The sequence below is a fragment of the Hippoglossus hippoglossus genome, chromosome 20 (genome assembly GCF_009819705.1).
Source record: "Hippoglossus hippoglossus isolate fHipHip1 chromosome 20, fHipHip1.pri, whole genome shotgun sequence".
Taxonomy (NCBI): domain Eukaryota; kingdom Metazoa; phylum Chordata; class Actinopteri; order Pleuronectiformes; family Pleuronectidae; genus Hippoglossus; species Hippoglossus hippoglossus.
The window spans coordinates 15,473,047-15,497,524 of NC_047170.1; the positions used below are offsets into that span (position 1 = coordinate 15,473,047).

Here is a 24,478-nt window from a genome sequence, read left to right on the forward strand (position 1 = left end):
ATCTAGTCTACTATGTTGTCTTTTTATTCATTCTAAACTTAATGAATACTAGTGCTGGTATCTTCAAATCAAAGGCTTCTAGGGAAAAATCACACTGCTTCAACATCTGTAAACAAGGACAAACGTTGAAATGATAAGTTGCTTTGGATTCCGATGTGAGCCCAAGGCTGCATAAATAACCATCTACATCTATACAGCCACTACAATATACTCTTCTCACTAAGTATCTGAAAATGGCATGCTTGCCCCCCCAAAAATCTTGATAAAATAAGAATCTGAAAAGCCAACTTATAAACATCAATTGAGGCCAATGCATCTCCAGGATGCAGTCTGAAAAAAAAAGTCACCTAACATCCATATGGGTCTGATTCCAAAGTAAAACCAAAAGTATTAAATCTCCTTCATGGTCTAACGCCCCTTCAGGTAAAACTGAAATAGAACTGTGATGTTGGGGCATTAATGGCCAAAAAACCCAGATCTTGGTAAATCTAAAACATGGGCTGTATATTAAGAGGAAGACAAGCGTGAAGCAGAAGGGTTTCCGCGTCATGCATCTCTATATACAGCCTATGATTTAATCCACTCAAACTTAACAGTGGTGGACATCTGTATTTGAACCAAGCACATTTGGTCAAAAGACAATTAGTTAAATAGTTTGTCATTTAATTTCTAGTCTCAATAATCTGTATTCATTACAGTCTGAAAATACATGCTGTTATACGTTTCCAACAAAAAGTACATTTCTGCCTATCACTGTTGTCTCAAACATACGAGGGGCTGCACATTAAAGCTATAACGTTTGTCAGGTGGTCTCCTTCCAGAGACCAAGGGCTGCAGTGTGAGTAAATACTGATTGATTCTATGTTACAGTATGTAAACGTTATTAACGGCCCTAGTTGTTAAACACAAGCCTCCCATTTAAGGTTTCAACGTAGCGTGGGGTGATTGACAGATTAGTGGCGCTAGTTGCAGTTGAAGGAGTGTTTTTGGTGACACCGTTCCCAGGTGATCCTGGAGGCAGCGGGGGGTAAAAGAGGACAGCAGCAGTCAGAGGCTGCGCTCAGGTGCAATATGAGAGGACCGACCCAGCCGGGGGGGGGGGGGGCCGGGGGATCGATGCTCACTGGGCCTCCCACTCCTCGTCTGACGCCTCATCGGGGGGGATGGCTCGGGTGTTGCTGGCCCGAATGCTGTTTGATGTTGGTGAAAGAGAGGAGGTTCGCAATACCCATCAGACTCACACCGGTGCCGTTCCAGGTTCACCTGAGCCAGGTGCATGTGTTCAGGAACTTGAGGCCTGAGGAGAACAGATACACACGCGATGACATTGGTCCAAGTCAGGCAGAGATTACACGTGTGTGCGTGTAGAGGGTGAGCCCAGATGGCAGTGGAGGAGGCTTACCGTGGTCAGTGATGCGTGTGCGGCTGAGATTAATTTTAACAAGCTGATTGCAGCGGATCACACCTCTCCTCACTACTGTGTCTCCCACCTGAGTGCTGGCTAATCCCCAACACCTACAAAAGCAGAAAGACGTACAATGAACAGGAGCACAAAGCAGAAAGAGAGAAAATACCTACATTTCATAGTTCATTTTAAGTTAATTAAGTAGACAGGCTTGAGCAGAGGTTCACCCTTTCATTTTTAAAGCTGGTGGTTGATCACATTTAAATGTGATCAACGTTAATGTGATTGTACACTGGGTTTTCTATGAGATATCATCACATAGGGTCAGAATTAAGATTATCCTCAGTCAAATAGACATATTCCAGCAGAGAAATTACCTGGAGGTGCGGCAGACAGATGATGAGATCAGCAACTCCTCGGCTTTGTGACTGCTGTTCGGTCCAGACACAGCTCCTGCAGCTCCTGCAGACCGCGCAGAGAGGGAAGCCCCGCATCTGTCACCTGAGTGTTGCTGAGTGACAGCTCTTCAACCTACGCACAATATACACAAGAGACTCTTCAACATCCCTGTTGTAACAGTACTCAGTAAGATGTGTGCATTACAGTATATCAGTTATTGAGTATGGGAATGACCTGCTCATGGTGGAGAGTTGATTGACTCCCTGGTCTGTGACCTGTGTGTAGTCGGTCAGGTCCAGCTCTGAGAGCAGGGACAGATCCGAGAGGTACGCCAACCCCGCTGTCGTTCACTGAGTGGCGTCCCAGGGAGGGTGAGGTGAGTCAACTTGAGACCTGGGGAGGAAAGTAGAAACCCACGATAAGAGTTTGATCCCACACAGACGTTTTCTTTCATCTCGTTTGTTCCTTCCCAGTTACGGACCTGAGATGATCTGAAGGGCATGATTGCCATCAGCAACAGGAACTCCCGCCAAACTGAGGGAAGACAGGGAAGGGAGGTTGGCGATGTTCTTCAGTGACGCCTCTGTCACACGTGTCCCGTCCAGGTTGAGCGTCTGCAGGCTGGACATCTCTGCCAAAGCGGACACATCCTCAACCTGGGAAAACAAGACACGGAAAGATCATGAGAACAGTGCACGTTGCTAAACACAATACTAAGATATAAATGTGCCAGAAGAGCTGATGTACCTTTTGTCTGCTTGATGCTGAGAAGTCGCAGCTGTGGTACACATGAAGGAAGGACTGCCAGCGTAGCTTCTGTCACGCCGTCTGATTCAGGCTGAGCTGAGAGAGGCAGGACGGAGCTGACTGGAGATATAACACCATCCCGGTGTCGGTCACTTTGGTATGGTCCAGTGACAGGAAACACAGACTGTTCAAACCTTGAAGACACGGGAAGAAGAAGAAAAATACTTGAAAGCAAGAAAATCATAACCTCATTTAACACTTAATACAAGTACTTAACACAGAGCAGCTTATGTTGGGGGTCTGGCATTCTTGCACGTAACTGTAGCTGCTGGTGAAGCAGTGTTGCATGATTTGTTATCCCTGTATAATAACTGTCTGAGCCTCGTTCACAAGACTACTGACCTCTGATATGCTGCAGACAGGAGTCCGTTAGTTTACTGCAGGAAGCGAGGTTAAGGTGCTGGAGTTTCACCAGGCTGGACAGGATTGTTAGACCAGAGTCTAGAAGGAGATAAACATAAATTAGCACAGACGTTGACCAATCCAGTCCAGAAACTACATCCCAGGATAAAGCTTTATACCAGTGATTAGAGGTGAGTTGACAAGACTCAGATGCTTGAGCGCCGTAAAGGCCCTCAACTGCCGCAGGAGCTCATTGGTGGAGTAAGGGTAGCAGTTAAGGACCATCTTCTGCAACGGGCAGCCGAAGAAGAGCTCCAGGGTGCGCGGACGAAGGAGCCTTTCACGGGACATGTGGTTGAGCAGAAGCTCTGCTAGCTCCGGGGTCAGACATGCCAGACTGCTGCTGTACGCATACTGGGAGCTGAGTGAGTAGAGACAGAGCCAAGAATGACCACAGTGAGTAAACAAGGCAACAAGACCCCACTTCTTAAAAATCAGTGAGTCATACAGCTGCAGCTCACCGGTCATGAGGTGCACAGTTGCTCGAGTAGCCAAGGCACATAGGGACGGTACGCTGGGTGTCCTGAAGGCTCTTTTAGGTGGCGACGGCTGTCCCTGGGAGGCGCTGGGGTCTTCTTGCTGCGCGGCACGTTGAAGACGCTCCACTGCAGCCAGACCTGCAGCCACGGGCCCCCTCGACCTCCTGCCCCCTCAGGCTCTGCTGGGTCCTCTGCTGGAGCCCTCCCTGGAACATTTTAATGCAAATAAGGTTGAAAGTGTGCGAGTCATCCACGCTCACTGCACTCAAAAGTTTTTTTTTTTTTTGCGTTTATGACCACTTACCCATGAAACCGGTCAGCCTCAGCTACACTTCTACTACAGCAAATACCAAATGAAGATGGTGAGCATGATTAACACTGCTTCACACAACCTGCATATTAGCACTGTCATTCGGTACATGTAGCATGCTAACATTAGCATTTATATCAGAACATCACTGGGCCTAGAGCCGAATGCATGGTTAGTCGTGTTCTAGTTTTCGTTGGGATAACATTGTCCAACACAATTGAATTTCATCAGACTGTGAAGTAGACAACTAGCTGCAATGCACTTTAGTATCTGTCCTATTACATTAATAATATATGATGCTTTGCACTGTTCTTAACAAAGTTACCAAGGGAATCACAAAAAAATAAGAACAACATTAAAAAGGCAGTACCATGTATATTTTGATTGCTGTCATCCATATAATCTAGTATCACCACGTGCACATTACAGTTCTTACATTACATCAGTGCCGTTCTGTCTCGACACCTACCTGAGTCGATTGCCTTGTTCTGGCCAGTGGTGCCTTGGCTCAAATCCGACTCGAATCCGGTTCTCTGGAAAGAAGGGCAGCCTTGGCATTCCTGTGAAAATTACACAAGTGACAAAAAGTAGTTCACAAGAATATTCCAATATCATCAGACTGAACCACAAAACGAATCGTTTACAGCCTCAAATGTTTCCACTGTTTTCACAGGGAATCGCAATTTTAAATTCCACACCTCGAATCCGCATCTTTTGTTCTGGATTTGTGATTCTCTCTTTATGGAAAGCTACAACCGTGAATATACTTTCCCTCTGTGTCCTGAACACACAATGAAACCACATATGCTGAAACACAGAATATGATTGGCTGACCAACAGTAAGGACTCAGATCTGATTGGTCGGGCTCAGCACTGTATGTTTGACAGGAAGGGGCATTCACCGACATACTTCTTAATCCTAATCTTTCTTACACTGGAAACACATTTCTATGGCAGTCAGTCAAATGTTCTGCACACTGAGAAACTTATGTAATGAACGGAACAAGAGTCATCATGAGATGACACATCCCCCGGCACACAAAACATAATAGAACAGATAATTTGGTGCTATCGTAGTTAACAGAAGTCATAATATCCTCTCATGAGGCACCAGTTCTCTACCTGACTGACATGATTGTGAAGTTACATGAAAAAATGTCTACTCAGGAAACATAATTACAGACGGCTATACGGATCACGTATTCCCCCACATGGCGTCTGGGGGGAGAATAAAACTGAATGAGAGTTATTGCAACAGCTGAGAGTGAAGGGCCACGGCCATCTGTTTCTGATAGGAGAGGATGACGTGTGAAGATGTGGAAACAGGAAGAGGGGAGGAGAAAGGGTGGGGAAAGAAAGCCAAACAAAGGTCAAGGGAGGGGTGAAGTGTCAGTAACAACCTCAGACAAAGGGAGCAGTACCGTTCAGCATGTAAGGTGGTTCTTCGTCTGCTTCTGGTTCCTCATCGACCTCTATGCCTGCCGCTTCTTCTGCATTACCAGCAACCAGCTTCTGGCCTCGTCCTGTGGGGCACCAGAAATACCATAAAGCATCTATTTACATAATATGTAAATAATATCCGATATTCTGGTTTTGTTGAACTAATTGAGCACATAGTTGCAAACTGGGACGAGCTGTAATGTTCCAGAGGGAAATGTAGTCACTCGTGTGGTGACTCATAGCTGGAGAACTACAATGGGCGGAAGGGTAAAGATTAACAAAAGCCTAATTTTAAAAAAAGTCAAAGGTTAAAATCATAGACTGTATTTAAGATGGACAATATGACATCGTCATGGTTATATCGATCACCACCTGGTGTCTGGCTGCAGTAAAGGTTATACATCCTGTGTTTTTCTACGCTACTAATATAATAATACACAGCAAACAAGCTTTGACAAAGAAGAAACATGTCTGAGGTACATAAGAAAATGTGTTTGTAAATCTCTTTGCCCTTTGTTTTTTCTGTATAAAAAGATAAAATACCCCAGAAGTGAGATGGTCCAGACAGTGAAGCACCAGCTTCAGGGATCCCTGCATAGTTGACTGCCTCTTCCCACAGTTGGTTGGGTAGTGGAGGAGGTAGAGCCATGTCCTGCCCTTCTGCTCCCTCCATGACAGGGATACGAGGCTGGGGAGGCTGAGGAGGCTGAGGAGGCTGGGGAGGCTCAACGCACTGAGGTGGCTCGTTCTGTACTGCTAACGGTGGATCTGCAGGACTCGGCGGATCCTGAGGCGTCTCTGGAGGAGTGGTCTGAATACACAGTGCGGCATTGGGTGTTAGGCCCAGAGAGCGCAGCGAGCAAGCAAGTTCTGCTCTCCCAAACGCTTCCGAGGGAAACCCTGAAGGAGGGAGAAGGAAGGGCAGGGAGGGGTGACGTCCGGAGATGTGCTCCATGACACTGCGCAGAGGCGGCATCAGCCGGGAAACGTTCACGGATTGACTCACCGGGACGGCAGCCGAATCTGCAGCAGAGCACAAAACCCGCAATTTCTGTAATTTGTCTGTTTTGTAATTCTGACACATGTAATCAGAAAATAAGGTTTGTCAGTGGCCTCACCATGAGGATGCAGTTGTTATCGACATTAGTCTGAATATTTCCTCCAAGCTTCTGCACTTGACCACTAGGAGGAGACGTCTCAGTGACTGCGCTGGTATGGATCTTCCTCTGCAAGCTCTTCCGATCCTCAGCTATCCGCTTTAACACCAATTCGCGTTCCTGCCAGTACAAGACACATAAAATGTTCAACTCCACAAATAAGAATCAGACATTTGCCTTAAGAGATTTTGTTCTCCATTGCCAGTCTGGTTGAGTTAGCTCTGTTTAGAAGACGTCACAAGTCCTTCTTTTCTTTACAGCTGACCTGTTTCTTTTGAATTCTCTCTGCCTTGGCCTCCTGAGCAACACGTTGTCTTTCATGGTCTTCAAAGTCACTTTTGTCTTGCTTGATGCGTGACTCAAGGGGTAGCAGGTCCGGGGACAGGTTGGATGACTGTGACGGTTTCAACACCAGTGAAGGGGATGCTGTTAAAGCCAGAGACAGTCCAATGAGATAATTTTGCATCCTTTCTTTGGCCATTTTAAAAACAGACTAATAGTATGATAACAATGTCATATTACAATTAAGACATACATTTATCGATATCTAGTCCAACTGACGCGTTAAAGAAAGAAAACAGCTTTGATACTCTAAAGTCAAAACGTCTCGTGCCTTACCTCCACTTCCAGTGGGAGACGGATGTGACTCTGAAGTGCCTGCTGCCTCTTTCGGTGGGTTGAAAGCAGCAAATGGCGTTTCAGCGGGCTGTGATGACTGCTTGACCAACCTGTGCCGTGGATACTGACCCTGCAAGAGCCTATTAACATATGAGAGAGGGACACAGCATTTACTGAAGGGTGTTGTCCTTAAGGACTGAAAAGAGCATTACTGAATGGCAATAACCACATGGAACTGAGAAAAGGCTCTGGGTCCACTCACCACTCAGCTGCATCGGGCACAGAGAAATGTCCTGCCTGCATAGCTGCCTGGATCTGTTTCCTCCGTGAAACCCATCTCACTGAGGATGAGGAATAACTCCCCGACAGTCTGCAAAACAAAATCAATCAGTCTGCTTAGCAGCTGTCTAACATGCCAATAAAGGCCGTAAGCACCAGTTGACCAAACTAGCTTTGTGGTTGTTTTATCCCTGATCAGTGATTCTGGAAACAACAGACCACTGAAGGGCAGATTGCGTCGTTCATACTGTCTGTAGCGGATTTCCATTAAGAGCTATATTATTGCATGTCTGTGAACTTTTGCGACGTGTGACGTATCATCATCAGCTGCACTAACAATTATCCACACGTTACCTTTTAGATTCCTAATTTATTGATCACACACAGTGTCGGTACATAAGAGAACTCAATCATTCATTGTATAGATCACAAACCAAGGTTAACTTGGTTAATCTTCATAAAAAAAGATTAATATTCTGGTTCTGTTTATAGGCTCGACTTTCAGCTTATATTTAATTCTGCCATGACCAATCATGACTGCAAATTATAATCAATATCATCTTTGACAGCAAATAAATGTGCTATTACTGTTTTTACTACAGTTTTATGAGTTGTTACTACAGTGTAGTATATACAAGTATCTCTGCTTTGATTATGACATTGAACCACTATGATAGAAACGTGTACTCTTTATATTACACGTTTTCTCCCAAATACGTCACGAGTGTTTTTCGGGCGATTACATTGACTTGCTGCCTTTAAACGCCACAATATTAATATCATCGTGCATTGCATTTCATTGTGTGTCCAGCGAGGACAACAAGTTGGCAGATTTTATTTTCTCTTTGTGTTTGCGTCATGCAGTGAGGCTGAGCCACACTTCAACGTTTTTTAAACTCTCCGCATCTACGTTAACGTGAAGTTTCCAGCAGTTGCTTTCAGCCTGTGTCGTGGTGCAACGCATCAAGTCACAGGGATGTCAGTGAATTGACTGAAAACCAACCAGCTAGCTCCGAGCTAGCGCCGGGCGTGTTGTTGTGTCCGTTGGTCCAGTGGAGGCTGTCAACAACCGACGTTAGCATGACGGCTAACTGCTAGCCCCTGGAGAGAGCGATGGCGAGGATAGAAGCTAAAAGCAAGCTAGCAAGCTAATATATTTTGTGCATTACAGTGTCATGGAGGCGGTGCGTAGCTTACCGAAGAGGGCGCGGAGCTCATGTCGTTGTTTGGGCTTCACCGTGGAGAAAAACACGGATAGAAACTGGTGTTTGTGAGGAAGTTTGTTGACTTCCTGGTTGGTTGTGCAGCGCAGCTTGCTATGCTAGCCGCACTGACCCCTCCCCCTCACAGCTCAAGATAGACAGGAAATCCACAGCGCAGCAGCCAATCAGCGCCGCGGAGAGAACACACCGCCCACAGGCCCCGGACCAATCCAGTCAAGGTCCCACCCCCAACCACTGCCCGACCTCTGACCTCAGTCATCCCAGTAAAAAATAAACAAATAAATCTGTGGACAAAGTAAAACAAATAAAACAATAAATCTGTTGACAAAGTAAAAAAAAAATTCTGTGGACAAAGTAAAAAATATACAAATTATTCTGTGGACAAAGTAAGAAAGAAAAACAAATAAATCTGAGAAAGAAAAAGAAAGAAAGAAAGAAAGAAAGAAAGAAAGCCTGCTATAATCATATTCAAAAGTTCAAAAGATATAACTTCTGGCTTCAGTTGCAGTAAACGACCAGTAGGGGTCGCCCTCATTCTGCATATTGATTTTACCATTTGTATAATCAAAACATATAAAACTTTTGTGACCGTTTATCAACTTTTACAATGTTCAAGGCAAATAAAGTAATACGAGGGAGATTTGTAAAAAATATAGCCCAATGTTGTGGTAATTTATCATCTACGTTAATACAAAGTACAATAAATATATATATTTGGGTTTTAGGGTATATTAGGGTAAGATATTGCAAAATACCACACACACACAATATATATTATTAGGGCCCGAGCACCGACAGTGTGAGGCCCTATTGCTGTTCGTTTGATTATTCAGGAAAATGAATCGAATTTTTTGACAGCTTGAACATACTCGAATCCTCACCAAACTTGGTGGGCACGTCAGGCCTGATTGAAAATGTACGTACATAAACTTTACAGTGATAAGACAAATGTTGTTTATTAAGTAAGAAATGAAAAAGGGAAACACTGATTTGTGGTAATCAAAAACAAGATATTGAAGTACTTCTGTAGTAAAAAGGAAAAATTCAAATAAGGATTAATTGGGGATTACCTAATATACTGAATGATGAAATTCATTCACTGCAAAGATAAAAACTGAGCAGTCACTTGTGTGTTGTGTATCAAAGGGTTAAGCTGAAAGAATAACACTTGTTTGTGACTTAGTATTACTCAACTCCATCCAAGCCTTTATATAAAAGAACACTTCAAAGGATTCATTAAGCAAATAATTCCTTGTGTCAGTTTTCTTTAATGTCCTTCACAGTGTCAGTGGTCATAGATCCCTTTGATGTGTTAGAATGTTGCAAAGGTGAAAGATGTATACAATCTGAAAAAGAGACAAAAGCGTGTTTTTTGACCCTGAACAAGTTGACAGCACCAAACTACTGCCAAAAGGAGGTAAGCCTCGTTTTTACAACTTTAATTCAATTACATAACATTTTCACCTTGTGGTCTACACTTTGATGGTGTGGACAGCATGTGCGTGATTAGTGGGCGCGCTCGCACGCAACACAGAGCCGAGACATTTCTGTTTCCCATTCACACTAACCAGTCTATGATGATCTGAGCTTGCTGAACCTGCTGCTTCACTGGAACATTTACGAGGGACACTTAGTGAAAGTGAGCTGTGACAAGTCAAAATGAATTGTACAGGTCTTTCTACGCAAAGAGTTACACCACTGCCAGAAAACAGGAAACAGAGACACCTATAGGTTCATAAAAGAAAGGCCTCACTTGGTCTTTGTTCAAATACAACAGAAGGTAGGAGGTCAGAAAGGTCAGCTACATGGAAAGGATGCAGGCAGGTCAGGCTAGGAACCACTAGTCAGTTTGTTATGTGGCCACGTGTGTGTCAGCTAATGCAATGGTTTATATAGTATGACTAACAACGGGAAAGGAGTGGCAGGCATGTGCTTATGCAAAATATTAAAAGTTTCCGAAATTGTATTAGTTTTTACAATCTATTCAACTGAAAACAGCCAAGTCTCACATTAGAGAAAGTGAAATCAGTTCAACTTGTGGCTTTGATTGTTTATATAAACAGTTTTTGTGGTTGATTTTGTGCCCAGTGATTAATCGTTTATCATGTTCAGCTCAAATGATGATGACAATGACAATGCGACTTTCTTTTAGCCCCTGAAGTAACTTTACACAATAAATGAATCATCATGCAGATGAAATCTCCGATACTAGAGGTCATGTTTCTGCATCATAACGGGAACATCATCCTCCCTGAGGCTTTCATCAGAAATGTGAATCATCTTCTACGCAGGCGCAGAAACTTGAGTTTGGAGAAGTGGTGACAAAGTAACAGAAATAATCAAAGGGAGACCGGAAACAGATAGATGTCACCTCCAAAATAAAGGCCCAAATCCATGACTATACAAATCTACATTTGTATCAGCATATATACTGCTTCGGTATGTTTAATTTACCTATAAGGTCATTCCCTCGAATATAATATTGTTTTTTTTTACGATTACTCGCACTGCAGGCTTCGTATTTTTTATGTATTTGTACTTGAACTACTACTTCTACTACTACTAATAATAATAGTAATAATAATAATCATAATAATAATAACAATAATAATAATGATAACAGCTATTACAAAGTAATTCACAAAGAGGACAATAAAAACAAGAACACAAAACATCAAAAGTAATATGAAATAATGAAATCATAGAAAATCAAAAATAACAAATAAAATAATACCACAGCATTTAAAATGAACGACATAGGAAACAGATAGAATAAACATAATAATACGTTTAAAAAATATATCTTTCACTGGTTCTGGGTTCCAGGGGAGGATCTGAGTACTTCCCCTATACCTTTATTTTGAAAGTCCCTCCCGAATGTGGGTCTGTTTCCATGATGGCGCAGTGACAGCGGTGGAGCAGCAGGTCATTCACACAGAGTTTGAGGTAGAAACACACCGGTGAGTAAATAACTCTTAATAAGCTGCTGTTGTTGTTGTTGTGAGTCTCCGAAAAAAATTCAAGTTGTTTCGAGGCGACGTGGCTCCGGAGACCGTTAGCCGGTGATTAGCCGGTGTCTTATTGTGACAGTGCCACACAGACATGAACGTGTCCTCTGCTTCTGGACCTCGTCTCCTCGTCTCTCGGCTTCACAACCAGGTAAAACACGGAGGAACAGCAGCAGAAACACGTTCGAGCCCCGGGCTGATCTCGGCTCCGTGTCGGCGGGTTTGTGGTCAAACGGCTCCTGACAGCTGCGGGGGAATCAGGTGATGAACGTGCGTGATCCGAACCTCATCATGTCCCCATTTTACGTTTCATTTTACGAGTTCGGTGGACGAGTGAGTCATTGAGGAGGACGAGGTGTGGTCAGCTCTACTCATTCATTCATCACTCATTCATTGGGATTGAGTATCTTTTGTTTCCCAGGTCATGAGGTGACATGAGCACAACAAAGATGTCTCTGTGGCAAGTGTGCGTATGGAAGGGGGGGACGTATTCACGCATGAGAGGAAATACAGACACAACACGACTGCAACTTTAATGCGTTCACTGTGGATTTTGGCTAATGTAGCTATTGATCCACAAACTATTTCCATGATGAGGTGAACACTCATAGATTCTCAAGTCCGCAGATTTGCATTGAATGACAGCAAGTGGTCGAATAATCACTTGGTTGCTTGACAGGAAAAGAATCTGAAACTACTTTTAATAATCGATAAATCACCTACAATGTTTGTTTTCTAGTTTCTCGGTCTTATCGCTGTAAACTGAATGTGTGGGATTTGAAGATGTCTCTTTGGGCATTAGTGTTTTATGGATTTTTACAAACATCTAATCGATTAAATGATCAACAGATAACCAGATAACAATAGTTACAGTGTGTTGTGTACATCTGTTGTACTGTAGCGTTGGTAATATGAGACAATCGTGTGATATAAATCAGGATTATTATCATGAAGTTGTTCTCTGCATGTTCAAGGTAGAAAAATAGTGAAGTAGAAGTTTTTTTAACAGGAGACATTATTTTGACACATGTGTAACTGATCCCACTGCTGATTGGTGCACAGGAGCTGAGATGTTGAATATTAGGATCCTGGTTTATTTGGAAACGTTAGGAAAAGTAGACGCTCTGAAACTAGCGAGTCCACCAAGATTGGAGCTAGCCAGGTTTAAATTCTGCTACTGATTGTTATAAATGTTATCGCATTATCGGTTGGGGAGTTTTTTTGTTTTTCAACTTCGAAAGTGGGATGTGACTAAAAAAAGTCAGTGAACCACGCCTTAATCTATCATGAATATTGGATTCATCTTCATCAGTTGATAACCTCCCAGTGGGAAGGTAATGTTTTGTCCGGCATGTTTAGGGGACTGATGTTCATAAGTATGTGCGATTTAGTGCGGAGTCACATAAAAATCTGGTGAATTTAAATGTGGTTTCATGAGGCGACTGTTGGGCCTTGGCGTAGGTTTAGAAGTCTAGTTTCTATATTTTGTGACCAATGATTTCTTTTTTCAACCCCCAAAGAAGAATGCAACTGAATCAGTCAGTGAACCACACTTTAAGCTATCATAAATAGTTATTTAAATGTTATTTCAATTGTTGACTATTTGTGAAATAGATCCATTTGAAACCCCCCCTCCAAGATCCCTACAACCCCCCTACTTCGGGAACCTTATACTCCCAGAATACCTTGTGTCACATGGCTAATAGATGTCAGGACGTGCCCTCTGGCAGGATGGAGGAAGGATGCGTCTCCTCTGCTGACTCAGCAAAATCATCTCCATGTGCCGTCCAGGTTATTTGAGGGAACACTTTACCTAGAGAATATTAAATCAAAGTGAAACCAACCACTGCGATGTTATTTATAACCTGAGCACTTCAACACTCGTAGGATAACAGATTCTGAAACGTTCATCTCACTCAACGTGATCTCATTCGATCTTTTAAAAGGAATACGACCTGAAATTTCTTCTTTTTGTGACACAATCCGGTTCCGGTGCTTGAACCCATCACATACATACATCTTATCTTTGTGATCACACGCTCAGCTTTTGTTTGTTTTCCTTCGCCTCAGTGGAATTTGTCAAACAGACTTATTGTTAACTGAGGAAAGAAAAAAAAAAAAACCCGTCAGAGCACAAACAGTTGAGCAGACCGTCTCCGCATTCCTGCCGTGATTTGCTTGGTCATGCAGTAGAGAAGGAAGGAAAAGAGATAGATAATAAATAAGTTTTTATTTATCAGAGGTGCTCGGTTCTTCGGATTTATATTACCTTCCCCTCTGCAGATAAACAGACCCAATATTTTGTCTCTAAACACATCTAAAAAAAATCTCTTGACCTAAACCCCCTTGATTTAAAGCCTGTTTACTATTGGAGATCAGAGTCACTTCATTCAGTTTCCCTACTTGGTTGTTGCTCTGCTGCTAATGTGCATTCAATCACCATTAAAGTGCTTTGGCAACACATTCTGGAACGTGCACAGTTTAGGCTACTCCTGACCTGTCTGCTGTTTGTCGTCTCTTCTGAGCGTCTAATTAAACATTTAGCTACATAAATATATAGTCTATATATATATAGTCTGCCATCTTCTCTACTCCCCCTCCATCCACCTTCACTGTCGTCGTCCATTCCCACAGGAGTACAAGGTTCAACCCTGTGTCATCTGTCACACACACATATTCACATCACCTTGTTTCCCAGGAAATCGATCAATGGCGGATTTGTGTGTGACCTCAGTGTGAGATGTTTTAGGCCTTTGTCTGCGTTCTGAGAACCGTGGGGAGATTTTCTTCCCGGCCCCCTGTCTGAGTCGTATGAGAGTAAATACAGTTATCACAAGCATTCTGCGTCTAAGCTTCACAATTACCACGTTTCTGTGAGAACGTGCTTTTAGCTTTTGTGCAGCTCGTGCAACCTGAGCAGCTCTGGATGTGTTTTTGAGCAGAAGTGCCGCACCTTCAGAACCGCTGCAGCCGTAAGGGGGATATAAAAAACAAGTAAACCTCCTGTCTAATTTATACTGTTAATATATTATACATGAAGTCTAAGATTAGCCAAGAAACAAGGGCAACAGGACCTGGTTGTACTTGACCCAGGTATTTAACTTCTGTGGGATCAGTATCGAGACCCCTGATGTCTAGAGCCTGACAGATATCGTTATACTACCTGAGAAAGTGCAAAGTGCAAATAACCATTTTTGTGCTACATCCGCACAAATATGTTTTAGTTTAAAATACATAACTTCATGCTACGTTTATGCTTGTGCGAATGGTTGTTAAATCTCCTAGGAAGAGATGACAGGACAGTATTTCTGATGGTGGAGTCGTTGACCTCCTCAGTTGAGGGATGGCTTCTCCACTTTGAAGCAGATGACCTCCTTTCAAGTCACATGTCCTCTCTGTTTAAAATATGTGCACCTATATGCACCCATATGCGAATAGGTCAGAATTTATGTAAACTTTACATACACCTGAAAAATAAGAGAGACTCCTACAATGACAACAATGTACGTATTTATGAAATGTGGAAAATACAGCATTTGAAACATAAACATCTATTTGGATATCTCTAGAATAAACTGGTTTACCTGTGAGAAGTCAGATTACTAAGACTAGAGCGTCAAATAATTCATTTTTAATGGAGTTGGACTTGACTTCTTGACTTCATTTCAAAAATCGGACAAACGAAGGATTGCATCATTTTCTATTTTAAAATATTGACCTGCCTCTCCGTGCACCATAACCCTCCTCAAGATATAAAAGTGCTTGACAGGTGGGTGTTTTTTTATTTTCTCTTCAGGTGGAGAGGACAATGGGCTGACATTATGTTAGCTGCCTCTTTAATCCCTCTTCACCCCCGAGACAGGTGCTATCTCAGCCCTGAGCACAGCCGCCGCTGCCTGAAGCCTGTGCTGGGAGACACAGGGAGATATAGATGAGGCATACGTTGACCCACGTGCAGCTGTTAGCGGTGTGAGACTGGACACGTTCCAGTGGCTGCGTGCACAAAGAGTAACTTAGCACAGTCGTGACGAAGTGTCGGACGCTGCCAAACCCCCGAGCGGGGTCGTGTGGTCACTGGGCTGTGAAGCGGGGAGGTAGAGATGTCTGCATGTTGAAAGGCTCAGGGACTTGGCTGGGGGACTTCTAAACTGCTGAGCTATTTCAGGCTAAAACACTCGGAGGCAACAGAGGCACAGCTATCAACATACACCACTGCCAAATCCCCCTAGAGACCCGCCAACAGGGCAGCTGTCCGAGGTATACAGCGTCTCCGAGGGCAGTGTTTGCATTAGGAGGCTCGACCGGGTGAGAGCACCGGGTTCGGTTCTGGTGAGTTTCTCTCAATTCAGCTTGTGGACGTTGTAAGTGTGTTTTTCTCTATGTCTCGGAATATGGCCTCGTTTTAGACTCGGAGGAAGAGAAGAATAACAGGAAGCTGGAGAGAGAATTTTCCCGAGTTGTGTGAACGTTTGAGATAATAGCTCGAAAACTGAGCATGGGATGTTATTGTGTAGAAAAAGAATGTTGTTTCACGTTGTTTTTTCTTTTGACAACTTTCAGCAGAGAAAGTTGTTTTGCATTGTACACGAGGATCTTCTCGATTTCTGTGTTTCACCACATTTATCCAAAGAAATTTAAAACCGTCAAATTGTGCAAAGCAGCATAAGGGTGAGGACAGTGTCTCTTCTCTGTGCAGGTTAAGTGTTGTGAAATGAGTGTATTGTCTAATGCTCGTGGTTGAGACAAAGCTGCAGCTCGTCCTTGCATGCATGAAGTCACACCACGTAATACAGTTGACCACAGCAGACGATGCTATTATCAGCCCACTGCTGGGATTGAGGAAAGCCCCGACTTTGAAGTGGACTTCAATTGTAGCTGCTTGTGGCCTTGACTGTGTTTCTTTTCCCCGCAAGACATGCATGTGACTCCACAGTAAAGTCCACATCCCTGGGGACAAACAATTATATCGCACACATATGCACGTGCACACACACTCACACACACACTCCTCCGGGGGTTGGGTATTTCTTTAGCCCTAAGGCTCATGTAAGCTGATGTGGAATGCAGCACTTTTTTGGCGAACGGGTAAGCAACTTGTTTAGATCACAGGACTGTTCTTTGTTCGCTGCAAAACACAATTATTCCAGCGGCTTTCATGACTTTGGGTGGGATTAATTGTGTAATAGTGTTGATTCCTCCAGTATATGACAAGTTATTTTTTCCATTGCCAAATACGCGTAAGAACCTGCGGCACCCCGGTGTGTATAAATTCCCTAAACTTACACCAAAACTGATATTTTACCAGAACAGGCTCATATTCTAGGTGAAAATATTCAAACCTGATGGACGTTATTCTGAATTACCTAAGGATACAGTGTGTGGACATTTCTGCATCCACACTTATACTGAAAGTCATTACCGATTAATAATTAAAGACATATTTGGTAACACGTTATTGCTTCACTGCTCATTTCATGAACAGAGGAGACATATTCACAAATGAATAAACATCCTCTGCAGCTTTATAAACATGTCCAAAGTTAGTGCTAAGAACCTGGGGGCAAGTTGCATTGCCCTTCACGAGAAGTAAAGTTGCCCAATGTTCAACTTCGTAATGACTCACCCGCTGTCCTGCGGTTTGTATTATCTTAAATGATCGTTTGCTTGAACGTGGTGGTAAACCAGGCTTTTGTGCCAATCCTTCTCGAATCCTTCTCTCCAGCAGGTGATCACTGTCTGTGTCGCAACAGGAACTTTCTGTCACTGCCGTAGACTTAAAATAGTCAGTTTTAGAATAGATACGGTATTTCCACACATGTAATCCTCATGTGATTAAAGGACCATACAACACGTATTTGATGCATGCGCAGTCATGACAGCACTGTGGCTCCACGTCCGTGGGCCAGTCCACCACTTTGACAAGATCATCACATCTTATTACAGATTGGCACAAAACAGACATTCTATGTCTATGTTTACATGGAAATATTCTGACTGTTGATCTTATTCTGACTAAGACCTTATTTTGATTATTTGCTAGTAGAGTATCCCATTCAGATTCCTGTTTACATATCATAGAGCGGAGTCTGATTATGACGCACGTCAAAATGACTTCACTACGTCGTCACCCGAACCCAGGGGACGTTAGTAACTGTTGTTTGTCAAAAATGCTGTGAAAACACTTGATTATTGCTTATTTCAAATATGATTTTATTCAGGTTAAGGTAATCAGAAAAGGCTGTCTACATGTCAGTGTCTTGTTCAGAGTATTATAATACTGGTGTCCACATAAACGTGTCTACTCAAGGTCCCCATGATAAATTGAAGGACCCCTACGAGACTCAGATTTGTGGTTTTGAAAGAAATCCCTCGAAAACGAATTGATTGATTGGAATTGCAATGAAATGGGAAAATGTTTGCCTCATGAAAAACATTTTCTCACTAGCACCATCATCAGGTCATAATCTTAATCTGTCCAACACTTTGCTTTATGCGTTGGTTAAAATTTGTTATTATTATTAACTTACCCCTGATCCTTTTTTTTTTTGTGCAAAATTGCAGGTAATTATTCAGATGAAGTGAAAAGAGGTGGAAATTTGCAACAAGTGATGAGGAGCTGCAAGTAGACACTGTATTCTTATGAGGGATAAAAAGTACAACCAAGACATTAGAGATTGATAACAATCTTTGGGATTGATTTTCCACAAGTGTGCGTGTGCGTGTGCATGTGTGCGTGTGTGTGTGTGTGTGTGTGTGTGTGTGTGTGTGTGTGTGTGTGTGTGTATGTGCGGGTGGGTGTCTGAGCAACAGCCTTCTCTGACTCAGTGCTGAATGGGTCCTGGAGTCACATGGTTGCTTGTCAGCAGGCTGGAGGAGGAAACATAATCCTGAGGAGGAAGGCTGCTGTTATCAGTTGGTGCATGTTGGTCTGAGAGAGCACTCAGCTCGACGAGGGGCTGGACGCCACACGATCGGCCGGCGCGCACTCGCCACATCTCTGACTCTCGCCTCTTTTGTCTCCCTATCTCTTTCCTCTCTCCCTCTGTTTGTTTTTCGTCCTGCACTCTGACCAGCATCGGGTCGCTCTTCACAGCAGAGTTCAGAATTGCACTACAATGTCTGCGGTGGCTTCTCTGCAGTAAGCACACAAAGGTATGGTACAGTCGTGGACTTGTTTCTTATATTTCTTAACCACTTGTCATGTTTTCAATTGATCTCCTTTGTCACTTTGTGGATTTTCTGTGCAGTTATGGTCAATTTAATCCATTGTTCGTGTTATGTCGGCCGTTAATTAGAAGAGCCGAGCTGCTGTTTGTCCGGTCAAATCAAACATAACAAAACTCTTCCTGTTAGTGTCACACTTTCTTAACAATCGACTTGAATGAGGAGTTGAGTTGAGTCAGGCTCGGACCGTGATGATGATGATGATGATGTGAAGCCATAGCGGCTGTAAACAAATCAAGTTCAACAGGTTGCACAGCAGAGAAACTCTCCAAATGCACCACTTGAGTTTCAGAAGGCACAAGATGCTTTTCCACTTTTATAAATCAGAAATGAGCGACTTTAAATTCAGTGTTTTTGGAATTGATAGCTGTGATTGATGAATCAAAACACTGGGCTCATTTTCTTTATATTTCATCTTCTGCGTATATCTAACACATACGATAAAAGTGTTTATTACTGGGAAGTTACAGCAGCGTTCAGAATGTCCCTGTGTGTCACTGTGTGAGATAAAAAGGCCACAAATTATCTCCAGGTCACTTGGGATTATCACAACTAGACAATCACTTGTTTTCACTCTCTTTAATAATGCATTGTCCGCTAAACAAAAGCAAATCACTCACTCTTGTTTTTAAACCCATTTCTCTAAAGGAACCGTTCACCGCTCCTGTCCTCTCGTCCTCCAGGCCTGTGCGTCCGAGGTTTGAACCTCAATCTTCCGTTTCTGCAGAGACGTTTTTTATTGTCAGTTTGTGTATTTTATTGAACTGATCTTTAATTATGCCTCTCTGATAGAATTTGCAGACGAGCGTTCAGTCTGTGGCCAAACGTACACGAGCCAAGCTGGCGCCTGAAGCCGGGCCCGGGCCGAGCGTCCAGGCCGATCACTGGTTTTGGTCGCATGCGGGCCTGTGTTGGCTCGTAAACTCCCTCCAGTGGTCTGAGTGTCTCACTCCTTTACGTTAATCTCCTCATGAGGAGGAATTGTGGACCTTTTCTCTATTTTCAACCCAAAAGGTCACACGAGATGACAGTGAAAGACCGTCAGGAACAAAATTAACCTTTCTGACACACAGGTCTTGACTTAGATTAAAACAAATCTGACAGCGTCTGGTCATATTTAACCTTTTGTAGGATGTTCAGTGGGGATTTTGTGCTAACTCATCACTTCCCAATGCTACTGTGAGAAAACACACTATGATTATGATGCCAGGCTAATTCCTGATGATTTGTTTTCACCAAGTCTGTCCTACTCCCCTTTAATTCTCTATAAATACCTTGTATTCTAAGTAAAAGCAGGAAATTGTTCTTCTCAGGAAGTAACCAGGACACCTTTATCAATAATCAATAAACACCAAAGAGATCTTTTCATGTTTATCTTTATCTCTGGGATTAGTCACCATAAGTGTTTATGACAGATCTGCACGAATGACTCAAAAAAGCCAAACCTCTTATCTGACCTGATCTAATGCCTACGTCTAAAGATATGACACATATGTCAATATATGACATTCACCTGAACTCAGACTTTATATGATCGGCCTGTAGATAGTGAACCACTGCCCTGTTACTGCAGAAGCTATAAACAGCTGGTTACACACTGTCAGCTGTTAAATCAGTCAAATAGGATTAATATAAACGGAGGAGTGTTAATCTCCTTCTTTGTTATTATAAGAGAGTTGATATTCTTTTACTTGTTTACTTACTTCTTTGCTACAAAGCAGCATCTTCACACACTTGACCTGGTTGTGTACCGTGATCTTCCCGTCCTCTCTGTCTGTCCGAGGGACAGATGACGATGACAGCTCAGCTCCTTATGCTGTCACACATTGAGTTAACCTATAGTGCCACAGGGAAGACATTATGGGTTTATAACACATTTTCTATTTACCCAGATTAGCTCAGGTATATAGGTCCAGGTCAATGTTTACGCTTGTCTTTCAGTTAACTCTTTCCAAATGTCTGAAATTATAGATACTAGAAAGACAGCCATGTTTCCATTTTTTAACGATTATAGCTGCTTGTGACAAGGCTCCGTTTGAAGCAGTTACCTTCTTCCTGTTTTCATACTTACTTCCTCCCAGAAGGATAGTTTTCCCAAACCCTTGTGTGTGCACAATTTGGGGATGTGACTAAATCTAGTATGGAAAGGTTTTGAAGTCTGGAGGAAAAATACATGCCACACACCTCGTCTTCCTTGAGGAACAGTTTGCGAGGTGTGCGCACTCCGATGACTCCTGGGAGACGTGATGAACTTCTTCCAGGAGAAACACTGAGCATCTTGTCCTCACTTCCTCATGCAGCGTCAGCACTCGTCCACGTCCTTTTGGGCAATTCAGATATTACACAAGGAACAATCAGTTCCTTCTTATGCAGCCCTCTGATTGTACCTTTTATGTTTTTTAATGTACGAGCCTACTCGGGCGATTGCAGTTGGTATTATTGTTTTCTTCTGATCATTATTGTTATCCTAACAGTATTATTACAGACATGCCCGGAGGTAGATAAGCTGGTTCCCATGGTTTTTGCCCAGGATCCCAGGGTTCTGTAACTTTATCCCTGTGTAGCCAGCCCAGCCTCTTCCACGGTGCCGGGGTCTAGGTTTACTGAGAAAGTAATCTTCGAGCACGCCAAGCTAACGTAGTAGTCTCCTGTATCAAAATCAATGCACGGATTGCAATGTCCCCAACCAGTTGACGTTGTTGTGTCGCAGTTGAACAGCTGATGGTTTGTAATTAACAATTGGTGCATTGATAAGTGGTTTGGCAGAGCAAACGTAGAGCGGTGCCAGAACGGTGTGTGGTGTACTCTCAGTTTCGGGTCCCTGAGGAAGGTGATGTCTTTGTTTAATCCTCGTCTGAATACAAGTTCACTCTGTCCGGCTCCTTCATGCTCCCACATCTCTCGTCAGTGATTGTACTTTAGTGTAACGTAGATAGAAGTCCCTCGCTGTCGACAAGGTCGTTGATATGATTGTGCTCAGGCATCAGGGAAGCTTATCGTTTCTTTGATAGCTGCTGCCAGAGAGCTTGATTTCTAACCGTGACTCTGGAAAGTGAACCCAAAGAGGGCTCTCCTCTGCTGTGAGACTGAAGGGGAACCATTGCTCTGTTGTTAATGTTACTGGAGTGACACTTTGAGAAGGTTTCAGGGCAGTTTTCCAGAACTAAATATCAGAATAACTGTGAAACAAGTTTCTTTCCTTCTTTGCTTCAATTTGTTTAATAATATTGTGTTTAGCAATACATCCTCTACAATTTGGATTATTTTACTACTACTACTTTTACTCACTTTTACAATTACATCAACAGTTATTTTATCAATATCAATTAGTTATGTTACAAGATTTTATTGAGGCGGAAGAGTATGACATCATAAATGTAGTGAGCAAGTATTTTAATTTGAATCTCCAATCTAACAAGGGTGCAGTCTAGGGTTTATATGTTATAATAAAAGTTAATAATTAGAATAATATTAATTATCATAAAAGACAAACATGGCTGAGTTGACAGCCATGACATGGCATCATCTGATTGGTTTGGGGGCGGGACACTTGTCACTTTGACGAAGGGTGTCCCTCTATAGTCTTAATCTCTGAACTCATTACTTCTGTACGTTATTGTCGCCTTGTAGTATTTCCATTAACTTCTTATCTGTCTCTGGCCGAGTTTCTCCGGCTGCCTGAGTGATGATTATTTATCTTCCTGCAGTTCAATTGTATAACGGAGACTCTGGAATGACAGAGGTGGAGGTTAGCTGAGGCGCGTGCTGTTCTGCTTATCAAAGGTTCCTCGACACAGTAGCACTGTGTTATCTGGCTCTTATCTGAGTAATGGTTAATGACCTTGAATGGCGGTGGGGAAGTTCTGCAGGGCTTCAGATCATAACTCGCACAATGACAAAACACGCGAGTGTCACTGTTTATAAAAGCCTGTACCTCCTCTGCCGCTGTTGCTATTATGTCTCAAGTATAACGCAACCGTCTGAAAGTTTTTCCACCACATCACAGATCTGACATTTAGCTGAAGCCATTAGTGTTTGTGAAGTGGGATCCCGGTCTCAAAGGTACTTGAGGTCCTTCCAGGAAATCCTGGAACTGTTGATTACTTCTAAGATGACTGCGAGTCACAGTACGGACAGTGTTAGGACAGTGAAGTGTGTTTAGCTCGGCTTTGCATTTCAGCCCACTGGCTGTGACACGCAAAACTGACTCAGATTTAAGATGTCTGACTTGTTTAGACGTCTACAACCACGTCAGATAAACTGTAGGAATCAGTTCTTTTTATCCATGTAGAGAAGTGACGAAAGCTCAAGGGATGCAAATGTTTGTTGGTCAATACGCTTTGTTTAAGACTGAAATGTGTTTATATAACAAGTTGATAGATTGCCATGAAGTTTTGTACAGACATCCACGTTACTTGGAGCAGAGGTTCCCAAACTTCTCATCCCCTGACCCCCAAAATAACTGCACCACAGACATGCAACCCCCATTATCCAGAATGATATTTATTTCCCAGGGGGTCCCGACCCCTAGTTTGGGAACCACTGTCCTAGAGGAGGAACTGTACTAACTCACTTTTCCACCAGTGCCACCACTACATCAAAACTTACTGTTACTGCAAAACTAACAATCCCATCATCCTCAGCTGTACTTTGTGTTTACTGCTAAGTAGTGTTAGCATTTAGCATGGGTGAAAACTCATAGTCTGGGTATAATTTAAGGGCACAAACTATTTTGCACAATACAACATAATCTTCATCATAATTAAGACTTTATATTTCATATTTCATCTCATATCCTTTTGGAGTTTATGATCCATTGACAGTAACACACCTGGTATATTTCCATTCGATGCTCTGACCTGCTCTGCACCAATTTTCACTTCTCGCTTGTTCCAGGATATTTTTGCCGTGAGATTAACCATGAAAAACAGTCCACTGTCTTTGCCTTAAAATCTTATCCATGTGTGTTTATGATCTCACTCCTGCTGCAATGTCCTAAAATTGAAGGTTGTAGTGTAAAAGAGGCTTAAGGTCCTACATTGTTTACCAGATATGAATGTGAACATCCTGAAAGCCCAAAATCAGACCTTAAACCTCAAATATATTATTTTAATTTCAAATCCAATGTCCTGCAATATACTGTACAGCCGTCCTTTAACTTTTTGGTCACGCTTCATATTCAGAGATTACCTGCCCACAGCTATATTGCTCTGCCTGTAAGTTATGAATCTCCAGCTTCATGTGAGCTAACTCCCGGATCTGTGTCTGTCTCCAGGTTATGCTGCCCAAAAGCTGTCTGAGTCCCAGCGAGAAAGAGAAGGGCTAAAGCCGCACTGATCCACACCAGCTTTCCAGTTCCTCTCCAGCAGCAACTCCACTGCTGAGCCATGAGCAACCCCGGCACTCCCAGCCAGATTACAGATGCCGTGGCAGCGGTCATTCACAGTGTAAGTCCACGCAGACAGGCCTCAGTCTGTCCAGTCAGGGCACCGCTATCAGCCGCACAATGAAACGCTTGAGCCAGAGTCGGCGACAAACCAGGTTAGGTTAGATTGTGATCGTTTCATGTACGAGACGATGGCTCCTCAGCTCCAAGCCTGCCTTTTACTGTAGTTCACATTCTGCAACATTGATGCTGCATCAGCTCTCTCCGTCCTCTCTGGCACCGCAGTGTGTACTTTGGACGTGCCGATCCCTCCGAGGTTATGTACGTACAAATCTAGTCGC

At 43.0% G+C, this 24,478-nt stretch overlaps 2 protein-coding genes and 1 long non-coding RNA gene across 8 annotated transcripts in view; 1 reads left to right on the forward strand and 2 right to left on the reverse strand.

The window, feature by feature from the left end:
• Window positions 1-3: 3 nt before the first annotated feature.
• Window positions 4-2,460, reverse strand: LOC117754123. Its single transcript, XR_004612356.1, has 5 exons — window positions 2,286-2,460; window positions 2,039-2,197; window positions 1,783-1,936; window positions 1,403-1,515; window positions 4-1,297 (listed from the first exon to the last, which is right to left on the reverse strand). It is a non-coding gene; the product is annotated as an uncharacterized LOC117754123 (long non-coding RNA).
• Window positions 2,461-2,554: 94 nt separating this feature from the next.
• si:ch73-173p19.1 (E3 ubiquitin-protein ligase MARCH11) lies at window positions 2,555-8,656 on the reverse strand. Of its 2 annotated transcripts, XM_034572831.1 has the most exons (10): window positions 8,494-8,656; window positions 6,361-6,519; window positions 5,786-6,265; window positions 5,224-5,325; window positions 4,272-4,362; window positions 3,797-3,829; window positions 3,475-3,698; window positions 3,133-3,374; window positions 2,954-3,052; window positions 2,555-2,745 (listed from the first exon to the last, which is right to left on the reverse strand). In XM_034572831.1, exons 3-7 carry the CDS (start codon window positions 6,216-6,218, stop codon window positions 3,665-3,667), a joined length of 693 nt encoding a protein of 230 aa, XP_034428722.1. In that variant the 5' UTR covers window positions 6,219-6,265; window positions 6,361-6,519; window positions 8,494-8,656; the 3' UTR covers window positions 2,555-2,745; window positions 2,954-3,052; window positions 3,133-3,374; window positions 3,475-3,664. The 2 variants fall into 2 exon arrangements, with proteins under 2 accessions (XP_034428722.1, XP_034428723.1); XM_034572832.1 differs by lacking the exons at window positions 3,133-3,374; window positions 3,475-3,698; window positions 3,797-3,829; ... (1 more) ...; window positions 5,224-5,325; window positions 5,786-6,265 and adding exons at window positions 6,665-6,825; window positions 7,018-7,157; window positions 7,280-7,387 and having other exon boundaries at window positions 8,494-8,653.
• Window positions 8,657-11,406: 2,750 nt separating this feature from the next.
• The window catches only part of slc4a2b (solute carrier family 4 member 2b), a 33,948-nt gene continuing 20,876 nt past the window's right edge, over window positions 11,407-24,478 (forward strand). Inside the window, exons 1-3 of one of the 5 annotated variants that reach the window (XM_034572812.1) lie at window positions 11,440-11,479; window positions 18,601-18,679; window positions 24,027-24,198. In XM_034572812.1, coding sequence (XP_034428703.1) covers window positions 24,139-24,198 — 60 coding nt within the window. In that variant the 5' untranslated portion in view covers window positions 11,440-11,479; window positions 18,601-18,679; window positions 24,027-24,138. Of the gene's footprint in view, window positions 11,484-11,668; window positions 11,789-18,467; window positions 18,680-24,026; window positions 24,199-24,478 lie in introns of those variants that run through there. The other 4 variants (XM_034572813.1, XM_034572815.1, XM_034572814.1 and 1 more) reach the window with 4 other exon arrangements.